This window comes from Manacus candei, unplaced genomic scaffold (genome assembly GCF_025592945.1).
Source record: "Manacus candei isolate 608988 ecotype Guabito, Panama unplaced genomic scaffold, ASM2559294v1 h1tg000049l, whole genome shotgun sequence".
Classification (NCBI taxonomy): Eukaryota; Metazoa; Chordata; class Aves; order Passeriformes; family Pipridae; genus Manacus; species Manacus candei.
The window spans coordinates 7333846-7356852 of NW_026138097.1; the positions used below are offsets into that span (position 1 = coordinate 7333846).

Genomic DNA, 23007 nt, shown 5'->3' on the forward strand with positions numbered 1-23007 from the left:
CCCCTAAACTCATCACAGTTCCTTATTGACAAGAACTCAGATGTTTTTTAATCCAAGCTTGATCACATTGCATCTTTTTTGAATTGCTGTATTGATTCAGTACGCTTTAGGAATTTTTATCTCTGTTAAAACATTATGGAATTCTCTTACATATAGTAAACAATGTTGCAAGTTAAAAGAAAAAATTTATTCACATTCATATTCACATTCTCAAATTTTCACTTCCTGACTTATATTATTTTGATATATACAGAAGGATGCTCAAAAGCACTAATCTTTTCCATTTAATAGGATTTGATGCACTACTTTACTTCATTATTCTTCTGATGTACACTAGTTATCTCTTTTTGCAGAAACCCAGTGTTACAGACGAAAGATAGTATGTGTTATTTATGTCTTCAGAGTAACGACTGAATCAAAAACTCTGCCATACAGAATGCTTAGAACACTGAAAAACTTCTTGCTTTTCAGATCAAAATAAGAATACTGACTCAACAGCTCCTTGATTTGAGAGCACTGACAGCACAGCAGAGCACTGTCCTCATCAACCTCCCTAATGTGCTTAAATATTTCTAAAGACCAGTAATACAAAAAATACATACACGCCTCAAAGAAAACTGCTCATAGCAGACTTAAAAAGCATTTTCTTTCTTGAAGAAAGGAGAACTCACAAACAAGAGGTTGAGAAAAGCATACGGCCAAAACCAGAATTCACTGAGAGCATGTTTTGCCTTGAAGATTTTAGCAGCAGCAATAGTAATCAACTAGAAGGACATTTCATTAACTAAATTACAAGGAGCAGGTATAAAGCTTAAACACAGAAAAGTGCAAGTCAAAGGAGTTGACAAAATCATCAGGTTACAATAGGCAAGTGAAAAACAAGAGGATATATTTTTCATTAAAATTTAGCAGGGAAAAGTACATTCTACTTTAATGTTTGATAACTGGGAAAAAGCAAGAGACCCAGCTGCGAAGATTGAACACTGGACTTCATTATGCAAAAACCTGAGAATTTCTACTTTTTCCAATTTCTTTTTACTTGAAAGACAGAGGAAGGCTGTGCAAAGCTACATGGACACCTGAAATCAGAACTGTAACTGAAGAAGTTAAATATTTGAGCTAAATTGTATTTAGCCTTCACATGTACCAAGAGCACTGACAGCACAGCAACACAGGCCGTAACATTTGCATGGAAAAACCCAGTGCTCTCCTCAACTGGGTATTCCTTACAAGGCAGGTTCTCCAAGTTAGGTTTTCTACTGCTAGACAGAGAGCTGCCAGACTAAGGTAGTTCAAGACTAAATAAGCTTACATTCCAACTCCAGCCAGCCATACACCTCAAGCCCCATATGAAAGTCAGAATCAGATCAATATGTGCAAACCATCCTTTCCTTATGAATACATTAAGATTGATTTGAGGATCATTTCTAAATTTTTAGAAAGACAACTCTATTGCAAGATTGCTCTTCATTAGACCTACTGATCAGAAATTTGTAGGTTTTGCAGAAATTCCTTTTTCACAATAAAGATGAGGCTCACCAAGGGACATTTTCCAATCATTTCAAAGAATCAAGGTAATATTAGCAGCTTGCCCAGAAGAGCCTTGAAGTAAGAGAAGAAAAAAACCACCCCAAATTCAATAATCTAAACCAAGAAAGAGGTGAGAGCAGCTTAAAAAACCCCCATAATGCATGGTATCGATCTTATGAACAGATACTTCTTGTAGGCACCATATTATAAACTGCTTCTACACAAGGAATTCTTGAACCTTACCCTGCAAGAGTAATTTCTTTGTCTTTTATATTCAAAGCCTTTGACAAAATACCCACAGTCCACCACTTCTTAATATACATATAGTTTGTCTGCCTGATTTGCCATGCCTCTGAGATGTGCTTTGATGGTTCTCACCTTCAGCTTCTTTAAGTTGTTACCCCAAATTGGGGGAATTGTTTGGGATTTCAGGATATTTGAATTGCTACTCCAGCCAAGCCACCAAATGCCCTTAAATTTCTGGGGAAATGCATTATCACTGGCAAGTGGGAACAGGTGAGTTTATGCCTAACACAGTACACGGTCTCCTCACAGATAAATTTTTTCAACTCTTACTAGTCTTTTTTTTAAATACAAAAGCTAAATAAAGAATAAAATATTACTTTGTCACTGCTTATTTTGCTACAAATCTAATGAAACACATGGATTGTGCCAGTTGCCCAAGTATGCACAGAAAATAAAATAATTAGGGAATGAAATACATGTCTTCTAATAACATTTTCATCTTTAATACAGAGTAATATTATTGGAGGCCTAATGCCTGCTGAGACCACCTCCTTCCACCACATCACATTTATACTATCTGACTATATCTTAAACAAGTAGCTGATCACATCGAATTACTATTACTCAGTGGCTTAAAGTAGATACCAAAACATTTCAAGCCCGAGTTAAATCAAATGCTAAAAACAGAATAGGAACTGAAGTATAGAAACAGATTAAAGTAGTTTGGACAGATTGTTGGCAGCTACTCATGCCCCGAAGATAAACTTTTATCTGGCCGTATGTGCAAAACTTAACTCTAGTCATTTATCATTCTCTATAGCAATAGATTTTCAAAGCATTTCAGTTTCCAGACAGGTAGGTTTTAGAACGCTTGTTTTCTAAACATAATAGAAAATTCCAGAATGTGTGACTAATGCAACTCCTTCAGCCTTATTATTTTGCAGTGGCTGGTTTTATGAAGAGATAAAAAGAGACATCAGTTGCACAACTGAATTTCAAATCAGAGAAAAAAATACCAGTTTGGTTTTTAAATATCTGAAGTTCCAAAACAGGCTGGGGTTCAGACAATTAAATTATTTGTAGAACACTTACTCCCAACTGTTCAGAATAAATAGATAATACTTGCATCATCTTTATTATATTTTTCCTTTTGCAGTGAGTTTGAAGTTTAATTCTTTGACATAAATGTTCTGCTAATACTTACTTTTTAAGATTACAAAACTGGATCTTTTTAACAAGTAAACCATACTTGCTGGCACCACACCCTCTTTTTGTAGAGCAATGCTTAAGAACTCGAAGTTTTCAAAATAACTCCCTTCTTTGATAAGCAGACTTTGTTTGAGATGGTAGACTCTGGAGGAAGCCTTTACTGATTAATTCACAGCTCCTTCCAACAGCAAATCAAGCTATATGAATGATTACTTAAGTCTGTACTTGCATTGCAGAGTTTATGCCAGTAAAATGGTTAGCATTTAAAATAAAAATCACATCTGAGACAGTTATATTGCTACAGAAATGAATGGCTACAAAGCCTCAAAATAAAAATTATTTTCCTGTTTTATTCCCACACTTTACTCATACCATTGCTGTTAACGTAATTACAAGTAAATAATCCTGAAAACTCTTAACTACAAATTTTAATACAAGTGAAATTACTCTTCTTGCTACAATTCCAAAAAGTATAAATATGCTTGCAACTAGTATTTTATACTTGAGTAAATATATAATTTTTAAATAGTTTAGTAAGTGGAATTCAAGACACTGATCTATGCAATGGGGGATGTCCAGAGGGATGTCGACAAGCTGGAGAAATGGGCTGACAAGAGCCTTAAAGTTCAACAAGAAATGGTGAAAAATCTTGAACCTGGTGAGGAACAACCAGTACATGCTGGGGGCCATCCAACTAGAAAGGAGCTTGGTAGAAAAGCACCTGGGGATCCCGGGGGCACCAGGCTGACCGCGAGCCAGGAGCATGCCCTTGCAGCAGCAGAGGGTAATGGTATCCTGGGCTACGTTAGGTAAAGTATTGCCAGAGGTCGAGGGAGGCGTTCCTTCCTCTCTGCTCAGCACTGGTAAGGTTACGCCTGCAATATTGTGTCCTGTGTGGGTCTCTCCCGTACAAGGTGGTATGAGCATGCTGGAAGAGGTCCAAACAGTGCCATGAAAATTATGGACTGGAGCATCTCCCATATGAGGAAAGTCTGAGAGAGCTGGGACTGCTCAGCGTCAAAAAAACAAGGCTTCGGGATGACCCTAATAATGTCTATGAATACCTGGAGGGAGGGTGTAAAGACTGAGCCAGGCTCTTTTCAGTGACAGAAACAATGACAGAAACACCTCTGAACATAAGGTGACAAGAATTATTATTTTTTAACTGTGAGGATTACTAAGCACTGGTACAGCTTGCCCAGAGAGCCCGTGAAATTTCCCTCCTTGGCAATGCTCAAAAGCTGTCTGGACATGGTGTCTGGGCAACCAATTCTAGGTGGCCTTGCTTGAGCAGAGGTGTTGGACCAGATGATACCCAGAGATTCCTTCCAGCCTCAACCACTCTGCAGTATCATCTCAAGTACTCACAGAAGTAAGACCAAAACAATGTAACTCTGGCCTGAAAAACAACAGATGTAGCAACTGTGCAACTGGCATTACCTTACAAAGAATTAAAGGTTCTTCACAAAGGATTGTGAGAATTTCAAAATGATTTTCCATTTCCCTATTGCTTGCATTGCACAGCTGTAGTGGTAGATAAACAGTATTTTGGAATGTTCATGCCAGAAAATTACTATATGCTGGATTTAAAGACATACAATAATAAACTTGGTTTATGATAAAGATTTTTGCATGACAGCATGCTTGACAGCAGTGGAACTGATCAGTAAGTGGCAGTTGCTTTCTACAGAGTATCACCTCTAACAATAAAAAATAAAAAAACCCAGACTTTTGTCCAGTTTGGTAGGGGACCTTACGAACAATAAGGGTTTAACTAAGATTAATCAATTCTTACCCCCTAAAAAGCTACTAACAAAAGCCAGTATCATAACAGCACTGTAGTTAGTCTTTATAGGCCTCAGTAGTTAGCAGCAGTACAGAACAGAAACAATTCTTTGCAGTCCTAGTGTCTATGCAGCACATCCCAAGCCCTAAAGCTCATTGGTTCTTCCAGCTGCAGACTTGAGCAAACAGTCTGTTTAGCCCTAATTCCATGTACAATGCCATCGCATCTTTCTCCCAGTAACTTTCGACTTGTGGCCAATTTCAACCAAGTATGGCAGATCAGCGATCTCAAGGTTATAAAGTGCCTTGAATTTTTGTGAAAAAAGAAATGATCAAAGAGCCACACGAATAAGAGGAAAGCCAAGCCGTCAGCTCCAACAGTAATCTGTTCTAGGACCTAGCAAAAACTAATAGCTAAAAATCAACATTTGCTTAGCTCAGAACCAGCCACTGCATATGCAGCTTTTCTCCATGAATAATAAGGATCTGAGGTTATTGTGAGTTGTGGTGGGGGGAAACAGTTTTCCTCCTGCAGTTATAAAATGGTAAAACCCCAGGGGGTGGTGACCCTTGAAGTTTTGAGGTTTTACCCAATGAGCGCTTCTGCAAAATATATAAAAAAAAGACTAGTCAAGTGCAGCAGTGGGTGTGGAGAAAGAAAAGCGGGTGGTAAAAGAAAAGCTTGGAGAGAAAAAAGCTTGGAGAGAAAAAAAAAAACTTCCTTCATTCTTTACTGACACTTTGTAGCCACCCTATAAAATGTGTGTTCCTCTCAGAATTTCACATTTGAAAGCTACCAGGGCACAAATATTCCAAAGTCTTATGAATACATGCATCAGATTTTCATGAAAGACCAGATCCCGTTCATGTCAGAACATGACACATGTTAGCATCGGAACACCTGACCTGGATCAGAAGCCAGTTACTGGATCAAGGCACAACCAAGGCATCAAACCGAGGCACAGCCAATGTGGAGTACAAGGATTTTACCTTAAAGAAGGAAAGAGCTCATATTTGAATTTTTCTTGTGTTTTACACACAGAGTGTCTTTGATAATATTCCCATAATGCTGAAGTTATTAACACATACTCTAGCTGGCAGTTCCTATGGACAATCATAAAGCTTTTGATTTACGACTGAGGTAGCATATAGACAAATAAAATGCAGAGAGCATGACAAGCAATTTAAAAATGGACCTGAAATGGACACTGTTAAGAGTCACTTAGAATCTAGCCTAATTTCAGCAAGGGAGTTTTGTATTGGTGTAACAGAGATCTTGCCTACATTTGCATAATAACTTTACACTAAGGTAGTCAGATGGTTTTGGCATGATGCCTGCTTATACAAAAAATGAAAATAACCTTTAAACTGTCTTTTGCAGTTGGCTCAGCATGAACATTTCCTTTCATTTGGTGGAAGCCTGATAAATGGGACAAATCTTTCAAATTGCTTGTCACTTCTATCATTTATAATGAGCAAAACCAAGATTCAGCCATAACTAATCCCCTCCTACAATTTTAAATATATAAAACCCCAACATATAATTCCATAAACTTGTTGCTCTTTGTTTTTTTTTAATTTCTTTTTTTTTTAAATTTTATTTATTTTCAATCAATGAACATCTTTTGGAAACCTCTGTTATATGGCGAGCCTGACAGCAGCAAAGAATTCTCATCTGAGGAGTGATTTCCACCTGCTCCATTCCCCTGGGAAGTAATCCTAACTCTAAATATGAACAGCCATCTAGCTGCCTCCACTCATGAAAGAGAGGAATACCAATGTTACGGACTGCCACATGAATACAAAACAAAGTCCCACCTATATTAGTCTCTAGACTATAACTTTTGTAAATGTCTCATTAAAAAAACATAAGAAACTTAGAAATTGGACACAGGCACACAATTATCATCAAGTCATTACATCAGATTCTTTGAAGATATCATTCCAGCTAAAAGACAATGCATCTGATAAAGAAAGGAAAAAAATAGATCTAATAAGAAATTAGTTTTATCAAAATAAGACTGATACCCCAAAATGCAGCTTCTGCTATGTAGAATTAAAAGTACCCTAGAAAACTCAACAATCCTAAAAGTGCATTAGGGGGGTGGGTTTTAGGCTGAACTGTTTAACCTACTTATTTATAACTCAAATGGCTTCTTTTTCTGACTGAAGATAGAGGATGTTGCAGTGCTGCAGACTACACTAATATGCAATGTAAATACTGAAGTTGGAAAATAGTACTTTGCCTCAAAAGAGGTTTACAGGGTGGATTGGATTTTAAGATTAGTTCAAACTCTACTCTTCATAGATTTATAGTAAGAAGCTATAGTTAAACTGCTTTATTGCACAGAAGATAAAATTACATACAGAACATAAAACCATCAGAAACTGTTTCACAAAGTACTTAAAAGTGTCAACTATAAATTAAACCATAAATCAGTCAAAACTGCAACATCAGGAAGCAACAATTACAGATATAAGTGTTCACTCTTTAGTAAAAAAACAATTACTGCCATATGCTTGAAATTCAGGGGATTATTTTTGTGTGTTTTGTTTTCTTGTTTTATTTTTAACAAGTGCAACACAAATAAAACTAGTTAACCTGTTGCTTATTTATAGAAAGTGTATTTTTAACGTTAAATTTCATGTTCCAGGTGTAGCAGAAGTTTATATAAATAACTTATATTGGAATTCTAGGAAGATTTCACTAAATTTGCTCTTTACTTACTTTACATTATCATGAACATTTACATAGTAGGTACAGAACTCTTGCAAATTGCTCACAAGCATTTTGTAATATCAGTTATGGAAAGTCTATTGTTACAACATGATAAACTTTTAAATCAAGTAGCTTTATTTTCTAGATAGCAAATTAATGGAGTGTCTTAGAGGAAAAAAACTAACATTCAAAGAAAGCTGACTGAAGTACACTTAAACACGGAACCAGACTCAATAGATCTTACTTTCAAAAATATTTTCTTCACACATTTCTGACACAGGGATTCACCCTGTTCCCTTCCCCCATCTATATCTTGACAAAGAAATAGCCTAAGTTCTATTAACTGTGGCCCTTCCAGATTTACTATTCATATATATTCCAGTCGAGACACAGAGGTATCCTGTACAGATGCATTTCTGGCCTGTAGTTCATTGACAACCATACCTGTGCCCCACCCTTCAACTAACTACTATAGGGAAGGGAGACTACACAGTGCCTTATAACCTCACAAGCAGAATCCATACGATTTTAGGACTTGCTTTGTTGCAAGTTAGGCAACTGTCTCATAATGTTCTTGTTCGTTTATTCCTGCACTGACAACACACCTCATACAAACTGCTGCGAGGATCCTAAGGAGAGTGAGCTGGCTCTCACCAAACAGTTCTTGGTGCTCCTCCAACAGCAAACACTGCACAGTGTTACATATTGAGTTTCCTATACATTTCCTACACATTTCTATTGTGTGTACATGACTTAAATTACAACTGCTACATACTCGTACTGGAGTACATGATGATTGTTTCCAAACACCTTGATATAATCCAACACAGGCTAGTAAAGGCTAGGAAAATTTTGGATCAATACATCAAACATATTCACCTTCTACCACTCCGATTATGCATGCAAGTGGCCTAATTTAAAGTAATTCTTGTACAGGTGCAGAAGTCCTACTTTCTACTTTTTTAGGAGTTGCGACTTGAGCCAAAACACATTTTGGGGCAGTAAGGACAATATCAATCTTTTTATTATCATGTTGGATACAAAAGATTTGAACAGTCAAAGCATTATGCTTTTTAATAAAATGTGGTACTGTGAGAGGGAATAAAAGGAAAAGCCCTTGTATCCTGAACCAGAAGGTAGTTAATGAAGATGGAGGTCATATAAAGACTACTAGGAAACTTCATCAGTCCAGGCCAGTTATAGATGACCAAATGCCTCTAATCAGCATTTGAAAGTCATTAGCAAGACCCAGTAACTACACAGTAACTCCTTCTTTCAGCAAATATATAGTTCTAGTCAAATGATCTCTGCAAATTTAGCCTTTTACCTGAAATATATGATAGACCTCTAGTGCCACAGTGACACACCAAGTGCCACTAACACAGGGTTTACCAGTATCACAGCTATTAGCTTTCCGAAATTTAGTGCTGTCTGACAAAAACCAGACAGTTCTTAAAGATCTGAAGAGAACTGGTAATATAAATGAGGAAAACTCATTGAGTTATATGGGGGGGCATCCAATAGTAATTTCTATACTTTACAAAACAGCTATAATTTATAGGGTTCCTATAAAGGAGATATTTGTTTCTCAAAGATTAGGAGTACTCCCCCACCACCATGTGAAGGGAAATAGACCTAACATGAAGTGCTTTTCTTTCTCTCACTCAAAAAAATTCCTGGGGAATATTTTTGGCTGACCAAAAAGGCATTATTATTTTTAAGTAAAACAAAATGAAAAAAATCAGTTATTTCAGGGGTTTAGATAATGGTAAAACATTTTTTCCAAAAATAACAATTTTAATCACATATTAGTGGGTTCATATTTCAGTTCTTTTCCATTTAATAGCTGTAATACAATCAGATAACATTTAAATGTATGTTGTGAGACAATGATTAGTTGTAGATAATTTAAAATGCTGTAAAATCATAATAATCAAGTATTTGCTAAATATTTTTAATATTTAAACCTTTTGTTAAAACAACTCATAAAAATCACCTATTTAGAGAAACATACCTATAGAAGTCTCAGGTTCACAATAAGATTACTCCTGGTTTACAGTCCAAGCATACTGTATTTCTCATGTATGGACTCTTTCCCATTAATTGAATGAAGGTAGAGTTCCATCAATCTATTCGACCAATTCAAATTGGCCACAATGCACAATCTAAAATTTTACCACAAATCACCAAATTATCGTGTAAGCAATGTGAATTGTCAAAACATACCCGTTTTTTCCGATGTTCTAAGAAACACCATGTCAGATGGGATTCGTTGATTCTGAGAGGAGAAAAAAAAAGTATATTTTTTCTAAGTAGGAAAAAAAATAAATTCCAATCAAATGTCCAGTAAGATCTATCACCAAAAGGTCACACTTGGATTGAAACTCAATTAAAATAGGATTTCTCCCAGTACTTTACATTCAGCATTTGCAATTCAGAAATCAATATTTTCGAAAAATTATACAATAAGCAAACAACAGTTAATCCTTTCAGATGCTCTTTATAAGTGAATCATAAATACCTGAAGAACATATTAACATTTCCTTAACTGAAAACACTACTCCAAGAATATAAACATCCAACTGAAATATCTTTTAAAATAATTTCACTGAGTAAAACTCTGACATGTAGTTAGCATATATAATAGAAAAAAAAAAGGTGAAATTTAAAATATCTGTCTTGGCACCCAAGTGGCAAACATAACGCATATCATGCATTCTCCCCTCTCCCAACACACACAAATGTACAAGAGGGAAACAGCAAACTAGGGAACAGCATTTTCCTATTTCATGTATCTAAAATGACCAGAATTTCTTCCTCACTATCTAAGGCATAGAGCCACATGCATAGTTAGTGCCTCTGCACACCTGTTCTGCCATTTCCCTTTCTAGCACAGAACTATATGTATCAAATCACATTTTCAATTATTTGTTGACCACGGAAAAGCCAATCTAAGCCTTCACAGGTTCAACAAAATGAACAATACCACCCTCCCCCACACACATGCTATCTGCTACATGGCTACCCAAATCCTTAGCTCTCCCTCCACTTGTTCTCAAGGCATTTACCAGCACTAGATACACATTGCCAACACTTCTTTACTGGAAGAAGTAAAAATAACCAACATGTCAAAACCTGAAAGAGATACAGGACTGGAAAGATAAAAAGCAACATACGAAGTCGACAGGGACCAGAGTGAAGAGTGGACAGAGTAATTAGAGAAGATGCTGTAATGAATTGTAATTTCTTTCATCACAACTTATGTCCAATATGCCACATGCTGTACAATGTGATATTGAAGTTACACACAGAGAATGATTTGGATTTCATTTACAGACTATCTTTAACCAATTTAAAAAATCTCAGTTGATTATTAGCAATGACATTACAAGTTTCATGCACAAAAATATTTCCTAATACTTGTTTCTGATTATTGTTAAGAGGATATGGCGCATAAATAGTTTTCATATAGACAGTACCCCCATTTGAGAATAAATTTCAGGTTTCCCCTTTATACTTGGTTGATATTGCCTTGAAAGCCACTGCATATCTTGGGGTCATCATCTTTTAATTTTTAAGAGCTCTACTGTCTAATTGAGTGGAAAATAAAATATATATAGTGAGAAAGCCGATCACGGCATACATGAACCTCAGAATTCAGTCTTAAAAAACTGACCAAATTTACTAAACATAAAAAATTAAAGGGTTCAAATTGGTATCTGAGCATTTCAAAAGTATTCAGTAATTCCCTATGTCACATTTCAATTATAATCAAACTGCAAAATTGATACAGCAATAATAATTCAATTGTGGCTGTATTTTGAGCATTAACTACCAGCTACAGAAAACTGGTTAATTATTTTGTACAGAAGAAACAGCAATGCAGATGAGGTCAAGCTAACCTGAAGGGCTGAAGGCATTAAGCACTGGAGTATCTCACATACTGAATACAGTACACAGTCCTGGTCTGTAAATTTTATAAGGATAATCCTAATCACGATACCTTGATTCACTGAATCAGTGGAAGGCATGAATTGCTACAAAGACACAACTATCAAAGAAAAACATAATGGGTTCAAAATTATATTTACATGAAATGCAAGTGCATTCAGCATGGAGCAGCCCTGAAAGCTCTTATCCCAGGAAAAGCCCAAACCATGGCATTAGTAAACATCCAAAAAAGCTTGTAGAAGAATCAGCACAAAGACAGAGGGGTTTTTTTTGCTTATTCGAGTCAACCAGTCCTCCATCTCAACAGTTAAGGACACAACACTGCTATAAACAGAAAGAAACCCAGCATTCTCAAACTGCTTTCATTCGAAACCAGATATGTATTTTTTTTTATTTTTAACCCTCCACCTTTTACTTTAATTGAAAGCTGCACTTTGCTTTCATCACTCCAAGCCAAAGAAAAATATTTGAAATACATACACTCCCAGTTCCCTCCAATAAAACAGCTCAAAATACATCCGTCATGATAAATAAACACTGCTTGGTATGACACTCTGTGTGGGACCTCCAAAATATTATGCCTGACTATCCATAAAAATCAGTTCAGAGCACGAAAAAATTCAGTCTCACTCACTATGGAGAATAAATATGTATTTATACCAGACAACAGCACTGAAGCTGATGCTTCTTCCCTGTATGTAATGCTGAACTCTAACATTTGCCTCAGTCACATAGCAATATTATTTCTGATCGAAAACATCCTGGATACTATAGGCAAAGTTTTCCATCACTCTAAAGAAATCTTCCCAAGATCAGCATGCAGCCACAACAGTGCCACTTGAAATAGTGTGATCTGAATGGATCTGCCAGAGTCAACTGGCAAACTATGTGTTATATGGGCTTAGCTTTGAAAATAAGATGATGTAAACTCTGAATTTCTGGGAGGCACGTACTTCTTACCACTCCCTGCAACATACTCTCAAGGACGCCAATTGAGAAATGGGACTGGAAGCAACTATAACTGTATCCGCTACGGGCACTTCAGTAGAGAGGGGCCACAAAGGGCCACAGAGATGGTACCATCATAACTAAAAATGATGCTTGGAAAACAAGCAATTCAGGAAACACTAGAAAATAGACCCACATTCTATTTTACCTAAAAATCTTATGTAGGTAGCAAAAAACCCTCTGCATACCTTAAAACTATGCATTTCCATGCACGAATACTTCCTGATTTGCAGCAATTTCCATTTTAACTCTTTGTGCTTTTACAATAAAAATAAAATTCATGTGCTTGTCTGTATGCAAGCAGTATTCACCTTGAAGAGGCTGCTCATCTGCAACTAGTACAGCAATTTTTTGCATCTTGCCTCATAACACATAATAATTATACACAGAAAAAACTGCAGTAAAAACGTTAACCTTAAACTGTATTATTATGCACCTATTAGATCAAAAAAGAGGAAAAGGAAAAGGCAACTTGAAAATTAAATAATTCTGTCCTTAAATGACAATAACAATTAAACAGATATCCAGTCTTCATATAGATTAGCTATACATTTTTGCAGCTTCCCTGCCAGCTCTGACATAAATCCATTACACAAGTTTCAGGTTACTGACTTCATGCCTACAAACTTCCAGTTACTTGTAAACAAGCTAAAACACTTGACCAACATTCCAAAATTTTGCAAAAGTAACAGTCAACTGATCTAATACCAAATTAAACAGAAATTCTAATAATACGAATGAGGCATCAAGTTTCTATAGTGATTACCAGCTTCCAGAGGACATGTTTCCCATGCAGTAAATGAAACAGTCACCTGGTACACGCTATTCAAGATTCAGGTACTTTATGCCTGACAAAATTGGGCAGAATCATAGAATAGCTCAAGTTGGAAGGGACCTGACCCATATGGATCACAGAGTCTAACTCCCTGCTTGTTTGGAGACTACCTAAGACTAAACCATTTGACTAAGAGCATAATCCAGGCACTTCTTGAACTTGGACAGGCTTGGGGTTATGACCACTTCCCCAGGGAGCCTGTTCCAGTGATCAACCAGTCTCTCAGTGAAGAGTCTTTTCCCAGAATTTTCCCTGACACAGCTTCATTCATAGAATCAGAATGGTTTGGGTTGGAAGGGATCTTAAAAATCCCCTAGTTCCAAATCCTCTGCCATGGACAGGGACAGCTTTCACTAGACCAGGTTTCTCAGAGCCCTATCCGACATGGCCTTGAACACTTCCAGGGACAGGGCATCCACAGCTGCTCTGGGCAACCTGTTCCAGTGCCTCACTACCTTCATAGTGAAGAATTTCTGGCTACTATCTAAGCTAAATAGACCCTTGTTCAGTTTAAAGCCATTACCCCTTGTACTGTCACTACATGTCCTTGTGATTCCACTTCCTCGTGTCCTATCGCTGATCACCAGAGAGAGATCAGCAACTCCTTCCCCCACTGCCTCCATGATAGACTGCTATCCAACTAGTCATGTGAATATTTTCTTATTTTAGCAGAAAAAATGCATATTGATTTTTGCCTCCTTTTATGTTCTCTCTGTTCCTTTTTCTTTCCTGTAAAATAATGTAAGCTTTTCTGCAAAAACGTATCTGAATGTATCCTACTATGTAGTGAAGGCTAGAGACCGGTTTGTCTTTAAAGTATTTAAAACCGACATCTTGTTTATCATCGGGTTTTTCATATTTTGGAAGTGGGCAGAAAGATACCAAAAAACATTGTCATTATTACTGCTGACACTGAAGAGCAAAGATACTCCTGCAAAGACATACCTAGTCTCTATAAAAGAGTGACTACACAGAAACAGATGGCAAGTATGCCACAAAAATCTTTAACATCTCATTATGGAGCAAATGAAATTCTGTTGTACATTGTCACAGACAAACAGCAGCAATATGTCAATCATGTTAGCCCTCTCATGTCATATTTATCAAAGCAGAACAAGTTACAGTGACAACACATATAACTTCAAGCATTCAGAAACCCATGAAGAAACTATGTAATCTCAATTACCATGGAGATGAAGCTAGAAATGTTTACTGATATATACTGAAATTTGAATATATAAGTCACGAAAATGACTTGAATACGCTGTTTTGCTTAAATCCAGGCAGAAATAGAGCTCCAGAAAAGGAGGGCTTCCATTTATCTCACTGTTTGCAGACTTACAGATTCAGTCCTAGAGATCTAACTACAGCAAGACAACGGTCAACATAAGGTAAGTGCTTCCCCCGCTGCTGGGTTCCCATGAGCAACTCTGTCATCCAGGAATACTAGCCAGATTGGCAAACAAGACCCATAAACACACCTATACTTCCCTGCAGCACAGGCTACAATATTCACTTGAAAAATATGGCTTTTAATAGCTTTCAAATTTCTTTTGCATTTTTCGCACATTATTATCATGAAATTGTTATTTACATAAGCTTTTCTAGTTCCCTAGTCAGTCTTCCAGTTGCCCTTAATTGCCAATGTCTACAGACCCTCAGAATTTTGCATTTACTGTCCTTTCTTCTCATGTCATGCAATGAACAGTCTACTTTTCTCATTGACTAAAATATTCCTGCTTGCTTCTGAGTTATAAATGGAAGAGGCACTTCCCAATTGTCTTCCTGGATCTGCATGCTGTGCAATACTGCATGCTAGCATTAGCTGCAATCCTTGCAAATACTGGATTAACTTCATTTTACACCAGAGATTAAGAAAAACCCGATTGTGTCCCCTTACAGCTCCAAGAAAAACTCTCAAGGTTTTAAGATAAAGTATTATGGTTCTGCACGGTTTTAAACACTACTATGTGTTGTTACTATTAAAGGTTGTTACATAAATGTGTAGTTATTATTATTAACTAAAAGTGTTGTTTTATATACTCTTCACACCTCCAAAACATATTCCAAACCGTCAATATGCTACAGTGTCTAAATAAAGACATCTGAACCCATCAACTCCTCCCTTCAATTGTGTTATTTAGGATCACTCCGCATATCGGTGCTCCCACTGGAAACTAAAAATCTGTCTTAACACAAAACAAGGAGAACATCTAGAAGTAGCTTGCCTGTTCAAGGCAGGGGACCATTTTTCAGCTTCTATATACAAATGCCTTTTAGCTTTTAAAAAACAGGCAATATTTTCATCTATTCAGGTTTCTTTCTGCCCTAGTAATAGTGCACTACAAAATTTTCAGTTGGAACAATAGATATATTACTTGAAACTAAACTGTTTTAAGCACATTACAGTCACTTAAGAGATACTTTGAAATTAATTAGGACTATTTTAAAAAAGAAGAGGATATTCAAGGTTTAAATCGAGAAAAGCCTTTCACTTAAGTTGTTAGTATTTGTGATGCAGTCACTAGTTAACATATGGATCTGCAGCTCAAATGAGTCATTAATTTCACTGCGGAAATGCTGTTGATGCATCTACCAGTCAAATACAATGTTAACTTGTTCCTCTGCCATTAGAGTGAGCAATTGAACATTTCACTCCTGAGTGGTTCTTTGGCTTAAGAGTCATACTCTGAAATTGAAAATTGCTTGCTGCAACAAAATACACTTCTCAAAAGAACCAGAAAACATTCAAATTCATTAGTCTGAAAGCACCCCCAGATACCTCAAAATAAAAAAAAAAGCTGCTCTGCTGGGACAGTAGGGAGTTTGAAGCTGAAATACAACATTCAAACAATTACATGCATTTTATGGAGATACCCGAGGAAAATCTTCCATCAAAAAGAACACTACTCATTATTTCCCTACATCCTTAAACATTACTTTTTTTTTTTCATTAGAAACTTCAGGTACTCACAACATATGAGCTCTAAGCTACTGCAAATAATTCTGAAATAGATAATGACCCACCTCATTCAAGACAGATTGATCTCCAAAGTAACTCGAGTTTTTCAAATTCTAGTATAATTTCACAGACAGATGGATCTCAGTAAATTTTGGGGAAGGTAGATTACCTCTACATTCTATAATAATTAATTTCAGGTATAGAGATTAAAGAGGCAAAAAAAAGCTCCCTAATAAAAATCAAAACAAATATCTAATTCTCAGTCTCCTAGAAAATCTGGAATAGGTGCAAGCAAGCCCCTGCAAGCTGATTCCATTGCACTCTAAGAGAGCAAGGGGTAAGGCAAAATAGATGTGAAGGTCAGACATATTAGTGCCTTACTTGTGGATGCTAGTATATGCTGCCCAGACAGGTCCCAAAAGATATAAGGTACACAGAGCAGACAAAAAGAAAGCTAAAAAGAGCAAGAAATAATGCAAACTAACATGGAAAAATATATATTTTAAGCAGAGAGCAGTAAACCAAATTAGAGTTGGGTGTATTCTTCTTTCTTTAGACTACAGAAGAAACAAAGGAAACAGAAGCTTTCCAAAACAAGCAAAAGCAGATACAAGCTTCAAGGTGCCTCCTTCCAACTTCTCCATGGACTAACTCTCTAACAGAAAGTGTGATGGGAATTACTTGATGGCACACAGAAAGTAAGTCACCTTTCCAGAATTAATGTAAGTAAAAATAGTTACCTATGAATTCTAAGGTCACAATAACCTCTTAGTAGCCCAGAAAGGCAACTGAAATAAGCAACAGTCTTTATTGTCATGTTAACATAGAGTGAAAAAGAATTCACAGCTCTCACTCACCATTTGCAATCAAACTGAAAAGCTTTTTCTCCCTTTTTAAAATATATAAACTTTCTTATTACGTAATTATATATATATATAGCTAGATACATACTATGATTAGATAATACAAACATTTTATATACATATATATATATATATATACACACATAAATAAAGTTTATCCTTGAAGGTTTCAGACAGAAAAACACTGATTTGAGCATCAGAAGGAAGGTACCAGTAATCAGACAAAACATTCAGCACAGCAAATCAGGGAATTTAATTCTGTAATTGTATTCCCTTCACAAGATAGATTTAAGCATATACCAATTCATAAAATATAAATGGGTACATTTAATTAAGCTTATAATTAATTCTAAAATAGACTTCCTTGAGGATTCTCAAATAAGACTTGAACTAAAACACTATCTAGTTAGTACTCCACAGATAAGTACCTTGATACACTTTTCTTCAGAAGATAATTAGCATGTTAATAATCTTTAGGCTTTAAAATATATTTTAAAAGTATCAACCTTTTCCACTATGATGAGGTCTCCAACTTGTATGTCTGAACTCTTAACTTGCACTTTACCTTAAAAAAAAAGAAGAAATGTAATTAACTTAGGCAGACATTAATAACAAATAAGAATATAAATCCCAGAATGCACTAATTATTTGAATATGGTATTGTTTGGTGAAAATGTTACAATTTTTACAAAACAGATTTTTGCTGAACACGTTAATAAATAGATTTCATCTGCTTGAATAAATAACTCACTGGTTAAGAAATTCTACTTTTGTAAGCAATTAGGTATTGTAGAAGTATTAGAGGAAAAACAAATGTATGGGAGATGCTCAAGTTTGACCTATAGTATCAGTAATACAGTTATAAATTGGAAACAGCAATCTTTCACATCACCTACTAAACAGCACTTCTGTGTCTGACAAGTCAAGAGTTGTTAAGCTTACAGTCATGGAGCAGTCTCACATGCATGAATTGTTATTCACAGCCCAGTTATCAACAGGTTATCATCAGTTCTTGACCACTAAAGTTCCTGATGTAATTGGCACCACCTGACACTTATTGGTAATTATAATGGAAAAGAGGTAAATTTCTCTGAAGTCAAAAGAAATGCCTGAAGATTTAATTTCAAAAAACTAAAATTTCAAAAGCTGATTTTTTTATTCTCTAAAGCAGCCCATTCAGTAACTGCTGTGAACAACTCATTCAAAAATCTACACAGCACATTTTCCAATTTAATTTCTATATGTTCTGTAGGGTATTAATATTTGTAAGACTGTAAAGTTTTAACATTTTTATTTGACAGACTGAAAAACCGAGACAGAGAGGTTAAGCAACTGCCCAAAGTATGTTATTGTTGATCTCATCAGAATTCAGGAGTTCTAATCCCAAGTCCTTGCCACAGTTCCAGAATAAAGTTGCTTCTCTGAGTTAAAAACAACCAAGACCCAAAAAACCCTCAGTATATAAACACATGCATATTTACATAGCCTGATGACCTGAAACACATCCCCACAAGTATGATCCTTTCTCAACAGAAACTATCATGATTTCCATCAGCAGGTGTGTGATCAGCAGGTATGTCAAAATATGGTAAAGTGGTAGAGGTCTAAATGAAAATCAAACTGAATGAATTAAAACAGAAAACCCACAAAAGCACAGAAGGAGCAGCAATCAGCTTGAAGTTTAATCAAAAATACCACAAGTAGTAGATTTGTCAATGCACCATCATCTCTCAAAGTTATACTAAGTATCAAAAAAAACCCCAAAGTTAGGATCCAAATCCATGAGCCCTTTTCATCGCAGCTCTCAATAAAGACAGATCAGGTAGTTAACCTCAAAGAATTCCATAAACTTACATGTATGTTGATTAAAAGGTAGTAAGATTCATAATATGAGGAATTTTTTTTCAGTACTTGCTCTTTAAAATTGCATTTCATGCCAAAGTAAGGTATTTTATGTTTACTTCAGTCAATAATAAATGTATTCCTATGATATACAGTTAATATTTAATACACTTTCCATGACATTTGCACTTGTAAAATGTGCAATGTCACAAAAATCACAATTTTTGTTTGCCCTGTATGCAAAGTTACTTCTGAAAGCCAGACTTTGCTATTGATAGTGACCTTTTACACTAGTTGCCAAAAACACTTTCCCTTCTCTGCTCTCAAATATAAAACAAATTATGTCTTCATTCAACATTTGTGGGGCAAAGGGGGTAGCAGAAGACTACAGAAGATATATAAAGCTGTAGCAAGAACACCAGCAGTAATCTACAAGAGTTTCAAGATACACTGACACTAAGTTAATTTCCATAGGTATCAAATTTTTATTTTTTTTAAATTTAAAGTAACTTAATACTAAAACTCAGCCACTAAAAGAATAGTCTGATATAAAATCAACATATTTCCCCTGCTTAACTGCACGAGGCTGTGAATTCTCCTTAAAAATTCTCAAGTTTTGACTAACAGTGAATAGCATATAAAGAAATACTGTAATGTTTACTTTGCTTTCGAAGTCTGTTGGCTTTACTAAAGGGATAGCATTTCTTATATTGTTTTCCATTCTTCCCCTAATAATTTTCATTAGTTTATCAATCCACTGATTATAATAATAATAACAACAACAAAAATCCTAGTATGAGCTATGCCAAGTCTCAGATATATACCACCTATACAGTCGTGTAGGAGCAAAACCATTCAGAGCTACTCATCAAATGCAACTATTAGCAATTTTATCAACTAAAATAATCCAATTTTCCATGGTCATGTTCTAACAGCATCTACAGTAAAGATCAAAAGACACTAAACCTCAGAGGACAAGAGCAGGTAGAACATTCATTTGCAACATGATGTAGTGCAGACATGAAGCAAAGACTCAGGGTGTCAAGTATACCAACAGGAACCCACACTGCACCTTTGTTTGTACTTAGTCTAGCAATTCCAGGAATTTCACATTATGAATTGAAAAGTTTCCTTATTAGACTGTTTTCCAGGTGGCTTAGTAAAACAGCACAGAATGCTGTCTTTATTAGACACTAACATGTTTTGTTAAGAGTATCCTGTGCATCCTCACGCACAAGGAAGTGGCCTGCGACACACAAGACAATTCTACAATGAGTTTGAATGGCAGGACATATTCCATTAAAAACTAAATGGCAAAATGTGGTAGTAATTTAAAAAGTGGCTTAAAATTCTGAAAACTCAACACATAACACTTTCTTTTAGACTAGCAAAAATAAGGCTCATAAGATACCATTTCAGAGAACATTAAAATAATGCAATACTACATCTTAGTGAAGCTGCATTTGGAGAAATAAGACACTGAATGTTATTCACTGCATAAATTATTTTTGCAAACTATTTTTTCCTCTAAAAACATCTCCGTAGCAAAACACACTTCACCATCTGTGCAATTACCAATAAAAAGTCCAAAGCTGTCAGAAGTGGCTGCGCATCCAGACTTTATAGTCCACTGAGGCACAAGGCTTTCGCCTACAGCAACATATAGAATTATGCAGAACTGGAACACTGAAATGTGTCTGTAGTAATTCATTATGTTCTCAAGATAAAGCTGTTTCAATGAACTGCAATGATCTGAGAAACTAATAAATACCTCATATGTGCTAACAAGTACTTCACACAAAAAATTAAGAAATGAAGTAAACAAAATGTGGCTATAAAATATACTTCTTGTTATTAATAAAGTCTCTCCACTACACGAGTGTCACTCATGAAAGAACAGCCACTTCTGAAAACAGGATTTTCAAATTATTTTTAAGTTGCTATTACATCTTACCCATGATACTTTAAATACTGTCTGAAGTACTGCCGGTGGAGTTGGTAATACAGCTTGTGTCTAACCCTAAAATACAAAACTCTTGAAAGACACTAGTAAAGTAGAGAAACATATGAAAGTTTTGCCTGGTATCTATTAGCCTAAATTGTCAGCATAATTACAGTACACATGATACAACGGGGAGCTGGAGGAGGAGCGAGCAGGCAGGCAGTGAGGGGAAGCTTAAAGCTACAGCAAGTCCAGGGTGAGGATGCTAAGCTTTCAGAGCAAGTGCTGTCCTTAGGTCCTTCTTTCAAACCCTATCGTATATAGAACTCAGATTAGTCTTTAATTACCAGTGTAAAAACTCTAGAGAGATCCTGTGATCTGTCTTCTCTTGTGAAGGTGAAATGAACAACCTTCATTCCTTCTTATCCAATCTCCTCAATGCTGCAAAAATGTGGAAGAACAGCCCCCTTGACTTTTCCTCTCTTTTGGCCTCCATTTCAAATTCTTTCTTACGTTAAAATTTCAAGTACTGTTTCTGTTGTTGCTACTGCTCCTCTAATCAGTTAGATCAAGTTGATACAATTCTTTAAAAACATATCTGTTCCAAATGGTCTGAATACCAGGAATTAAGTCATCAGGAGTCTGAAATATGGCAAGCAATAAAGATGTAATGTTGTACCTTTAGATTCAGATATAATGGTTTGGTTTTTTTAATGAACTGGCTTTTTAAAAAGCAGAAGGACAACCTGTTCTTGGAGAGCTGAAGTTCTAAAAAAAATTTAAAATAATAATAATAATTTAAAAAAATATTCAAATCACTGTAGCTCTTCAAAAGAGTCTTCTCAATTCTCGAATTTGAAAGGAAACATAGTAGCTTTCATACATCTTTCTCTTGCATAGCAGTTATTGATATTTTCTCAATTTCACAGTTTTAAATATATGCTTTCACCTTCATGCCTTAACATCCTTTAAGAATACTGCAAAGACACAAGTCTTTCACATTTGAAGCCTGGATGGAATTATTTCATTAAACTCATCTCTCCTGTCATTCAATTTTTCTTTTGCTTTGCAAACTGCAAAGTGAGAGTTCTGCAGCATGTTAAAAATCTTGAGATAAAGTGACAGATGCAGGTCACTTCTGCCTCTTCTGCCACTTGTTGTTAAGACTATTATAGTTAGTTGTTTTCTTCTTGATCTTTTTTATTTCTTAGAAACTTCCGTAACACTGCACAGAGAAACTTAACTATGAAAGGCTCAGGGCAGGACTGCCAACTTCAAGAATGGGAAGGGAAAAAAATTGTTTTACAATTTTATTAGCCAATTGGCTCTTCACAGGTTAATGAAAGAGATAGCCTATTCATAAATAATAGCTTATAATAGCCTATTCATAAACTTGAGGTGATTCCTCTGCAGAGTAGCAGAGTCTTTTCAGAGGCACTTAGCTGGTCATACCTAAGTACAGGAGACAAGAAACTGTCCCAAATGTATAATGGTTCCTTAAGAAAGCAAAACAGAAGTCCTCCCAAACCTGCATTCATAGGTCTAAAATTTTTTCCATTGCAGTTTCTGCTCTACAAAAGGATAGAGAGGTGAACCACTCTGAAGCAGAAAAAGGCAATTAAATTCACGGAATCTTCAACAGTCAGGTAATTTCAATTCTATAGGTAAATATTCTTCTTCCCTCCAAGTTAAACTTGCATGCTGACTGGAAACTACCTATTAACAATCTGTAGACTTTGATATGTAGAAAAGGAAAGTAGATTTTGCAGCAAGCATCTCAGTAAGATTAAAACAGCAGAATGCATCATATACACCTTAAGATATTTGGTACCACAACCAAGTATACGAGGGAAAAGAATCACATGACAGAGATGGACAGGGGTGCACTTCATTTATTTGCTCACTAAAAAAATTCAATGCATTTACTGATTTGCATGTTTCATCACTTGCCATAAAGGCTTGAAAAAGCAGAAACTATTCAAACTTCACATGTAGCAGTCCACCTACTTGACAAATGTAAAGTTATACATAGCAAATTCACCAAGGGGTGACTGAGCTTTTCCATGTTACATGAAAAATAGAGAACTGCACAATACTGGATATCTCATGGATCAG

General features: G+C 35.8%; 1 protein-coding gene across 3 annotated transcripts in view; it reads right to left on the reverse strand.

The window, feature by feature from the left end:
* The window catches only part of ATP9B (ATPase phospholipid transporting 9B (putative)), a 157160-nt gene that overhangs the window by 98901 nt on the left and 35252 nt on the right, over positions 1 to 23007 (reverse strand). For all 3 annotated transcript variants that reach the window (XM_051798877.1, XM_051798876.1, XM_051798875.1), the window contains exons 6-7: positions 17615 to 17673; positions 9716 to 9767 (exon numbers count right to left, since the gene is read on the reverse strand). In XM_051798877.1, the coding sequence (XP_051654837.1) occupies positions 9716 to 9767; positions 17615 to 17673 (111 nt within the window). The remainder of the gene's footprint in view (positions 1 to 9715; positions 9768 to 17614; positions 17674 to 23007) is intronic.